The sequence below is a fragment of the Salmo trutta genome, chromosome 26, assembly GCF_901001165.1.
Source record: "Salmo trutta chromosome 26, fSalTru1.1, whole genome shotgun sequence".
NCBI classification, from domain to species: Eukaryota; Metazoa; Chordata; class Actinopteri; order Salmoniformes; family Salmonidae; genus Salmo; species Salmo trutta.
Window position 1 is genome coordinate 6,148,121 of NC_042982.1, and position 3,542 is coordinate 6,151,662.

Here is a 3,542-nt window from a genome sequence, read left to right on the forward strand (position 1 = left end):
CCTTTCGCCAAATGGAATTCTTGAGGTGGAGTAACTCTGCCAGATCACGGTCCAACCAGGGGCTGAACCTGTTTTTAATTCTCATTTTCTTTATGGGTGCGTATTTGTTAACAATACCACTGAAAATGTAAAAAAAAAAAGGCCAAGCTTCTTTGACAGAGGGAATCAAGCTGATTCTATACCATGCACATTTCCAGATCAATCAGCAGTAATACAATCAAGGCACGGCAGTGGACAGGGAGAGCTCTTCAGTGTTGATTTGTAACATTTGAATGTGCATTAGATGGCAAGATCATATTGTACAGCAATTTCATCAAGTAACATGAATACAAAGCAGGGGAGAGGTGGTTAGAATAGGATGGGAGGCCAAGAGTCCATGTAACCAACGTCCCGAGTCTGGGAACAAACAGTCTGTCCCATGGTTGGGTAAACAAGCAAGTTCATAGTCAACAATGCATGCAGGAGTCATAAGGCAAATAGCATAAAGCACAAGAGAAAAATATAACGAATTAGGGCTAGCCATTGTAAAATCACAGCCACTTGCCCCAGCAGTGCGTGTGTGCTGCATTTAACTATTTGATGACATGAACAGGTTTTGGTTGTGCATGTGACCTGAGGCATACAATGTATCGACTGAATCCTCAAATGAAACACTGAATGGAACCAAATGGAACAGTAATGTCAGTGGATAGAAGCGGCAACAACGTAACGGTCACGTTCCTCTGGCCCAGACACTGCATGCATCAACCAATGGTCATCGACCTTCAGATTCCAGTAACATATGAACAAAACTATAAACGCAACATGCAACAATTTTTATTTTTTTACTGAGTTACAGTTCATATAAGGAAATCAGTCAATTGAAATAAATGCATTAGGCTCTAATCTATGGATTTCACATGACTTGGAATACAGATATGCATCTGTTGGTCACAGATACCGGAACAAATATTTTTGTTCAGTAGTTAGCTAGCTGATACGTTAAATACCTATCGATGCTTTGTAAGAGCTGTCAGACGGGGACTGCGCCTTTAAAATGAGCCCTGGCCTCGTCACTGTCAACGAAAACCCGGAAATCAGGCACCAAAAAAAATCAAGTTGTATTGCGTTTTCAGTGGATTCGATTACTTCAGTTGGGTGACAGGCAACAGAAGTTACAAACCATGTTAGTTGCTGCATCTACCTATTGAAAATACAAGCCGAACTCAGGTGTAAGAGAACAACGGATTTTAGATAAGGAAGAGTAGCCTAACCATCGATAGATTCATGATATCGATAAATGTTCAACTCCAATGAAGCAAGCCTAAGGATGACACTAGACTGATCGGATACCGAGGATAGATCATAACAGGCCTCATTGAAAGATGGGTTTGGCATGTAGAAGTACATGTTACCATGAAAGGGTAGAGTATAATTTGTATAAATGCCAAGGGGGGGCTTAGGGTAGTCTAGGTACTATTATTTAGGAGTCGAGGTAGGGCGTTGCAAATACAAGCTATAACAATACTATTATAAAAGAAATGTGCAACGTCTGGTGCAATACTGCGAAAACGTCCAAATAAGACGCTAAACTGAATTGCGGACTCTAACCATTTAATAGGTGCAGTTGCACTATAAGTTCAGTTCGGGGACTGACACGTAGCTGTAGATAGGGCCAACAGGGAACGAACAGCTGCCGTCAGTTTCAGTTATAGAGATACTGGTCTTTTTCATTCTAACCGTGTTTTAGAAAGCTTTGTTATGTCGAGAACTAGCCGACGGTACAAGCCTTTGCAGGCGAATAACGGTGCTCTCCCTGGTTGCAACTCGGTTCGGATGCCCCGTGCTCGGGTACTGGTCTTCTGTCTCTTGGGTGTGCTGACTCTTGCTATGGTGTTGGGCTTATATTTGTCCAACGAAACGAGCAGCAATCGCAACAACAGAATCCCCGTCGTAGATTTGGCAAAAGACAGGGTAAGGAACTCAACTCAATCAATTACTGTACTATTTACAGTTGCGGGAGGGATTGTTGTTCAATTACAGTTGGCACACAGTATGGTGTCACTGAGGGCATCAGTGATTTTGAGGTTTGTTATTGTGTGTTCTATTCCATTTGTGTTCATCTCTTGCTCTCTCTACCACCCACCCACCCACTCATTCCTCTGCTTCTCCAGTTATCCCATAAGGCCAGTAAGTCTTCTCCATCCCAGGTGCGACGGCTGGTGTCCCAGGTAGACGGGTCACGCCTGTGGGAGACTCACCTTCGGCCCATCCTCATAGAGAGACTCCCGGGAACCCTGGGCAGCCAGGCCGTACGACAAGTGAGTGGATCAGGTAGACTAGGTGACAATAATGATGGTGCATTTACATGGTGTGTTTCTCACAGCACTTTCATGTAGGAAAGAGTATATCATTTCTAGTTAAAGATCTAACGAAATGCCTCTAGTTCACACCCTTTTCTCATTTCTTTATATCAGCACATCTCCTCCACCTTGTCCTCCCTCTCCGCTGGCTGGACAGTAGAACTTGACTCTTTCCTGTCGCCAACGCCACGGGGTCAGGTCACCTTCTCCAACATCATCGCGACCCTTGACCCCGGGGCCCCTCGCAGGCTGCTGCTGACCTGCCACTACGACTCCAAGGTCCTGCCCCCGGACCCCCGCGTCCCAGAGAGGGTGTTCCTGGGGGCCAGCGACTCTGCGGTGCCCTGTGCCATGATCCTGGAGCTGGCTTCTGCCTTGGACGCCCAGCTCAAAGCTCTCAATCAGCAGGTACTATGTCCAATTTATTCAAAGTAGCCACCCTTTCTTTGCCTTGATGACAGCTTTGCGTCCATCAACCGACTTCATGAGGTAGTCACCTTACATTTACATTTAAGTCATTTAGCAGACGCTCTTATCCAGCTGGAATGCTTTTCCTTCACTCTGCAGTCCAACTCATCCCAAACCATCTCAGTTGGGTTGAGGTCAGGTGATTGTGGCAGCCAGGTCATCTGATGCAGCACTCCATCACTCTCCTTCTTGGTAAAATAGCCCTTACACAGCCTGGAGGTGTGTTGGGTCATTGTCCTATTGGGGGGAAAAAATGATAGTCCCACTAAGCGCAAACCAGATGGGATGGCGTATCGCTACAGAATGCTGTTTTGGACTTATCAGACCAAAGGACAGATTTCTCGTGTTTTTTGGCCCAAGCAAGCCTCTTCTTATTATTGGTGTCCTTTAGTAGTGGTTTCTTTGCAGCAGTTTGACCATGAAGTCCTGATTCACGCAGTCTCCTCAAACCGTTGATGTTGAGATGTTTGTTACTTGAAATCTGTGAGGTACAATCTAAGGTGCAGTTAATTGCCGATTTATGAGGTGCAGTTAACTCTAATGAACTTATCTGTAGTGGTCCTCATGAGAGCTAGTTTCATCATAGCGTTTGGTTTTTGCGACTCCACTTGAAGAAACTTTCAAAGTAATCGACATTTTCTGAATTGACTGACCTTCATGTTTTAAAGTAATGATGGACTGTCGTTTCTCTTTGCTTATTTGATCTGTTCTTGCCATAATATGAACTTGGTC

At 44.7% G+C, this 3,542-nt stretch overlaps 1 protein-coding gene across 1 annotated transcript; it reads left to right on the forward strand.

Moving 5' to 3' along the window:
- The first annotated feature begins 991 nt into the window (after positions 1-991).
- LOC115162783 (glutaminyl-peptide cyclotransferase-like) lies at positions 992-2,777 on the forward strand. Its single transcript, XM_029714208.1, has 3 exons — positions 992-1,953; positions 2,154-2,300; positions 2,457-2,777. Exons 1-3 carry the CDS (start codon positions 1,741-1,743, stop codon positions 2,775-2,777), a joined length of 681 nt encoding a protein of 226 aa, XP_029570068.1. The 5' UTR covers positions 992-1,740.
- Positions 2,778-3,542: the final 765 nt, after the last annotated feature.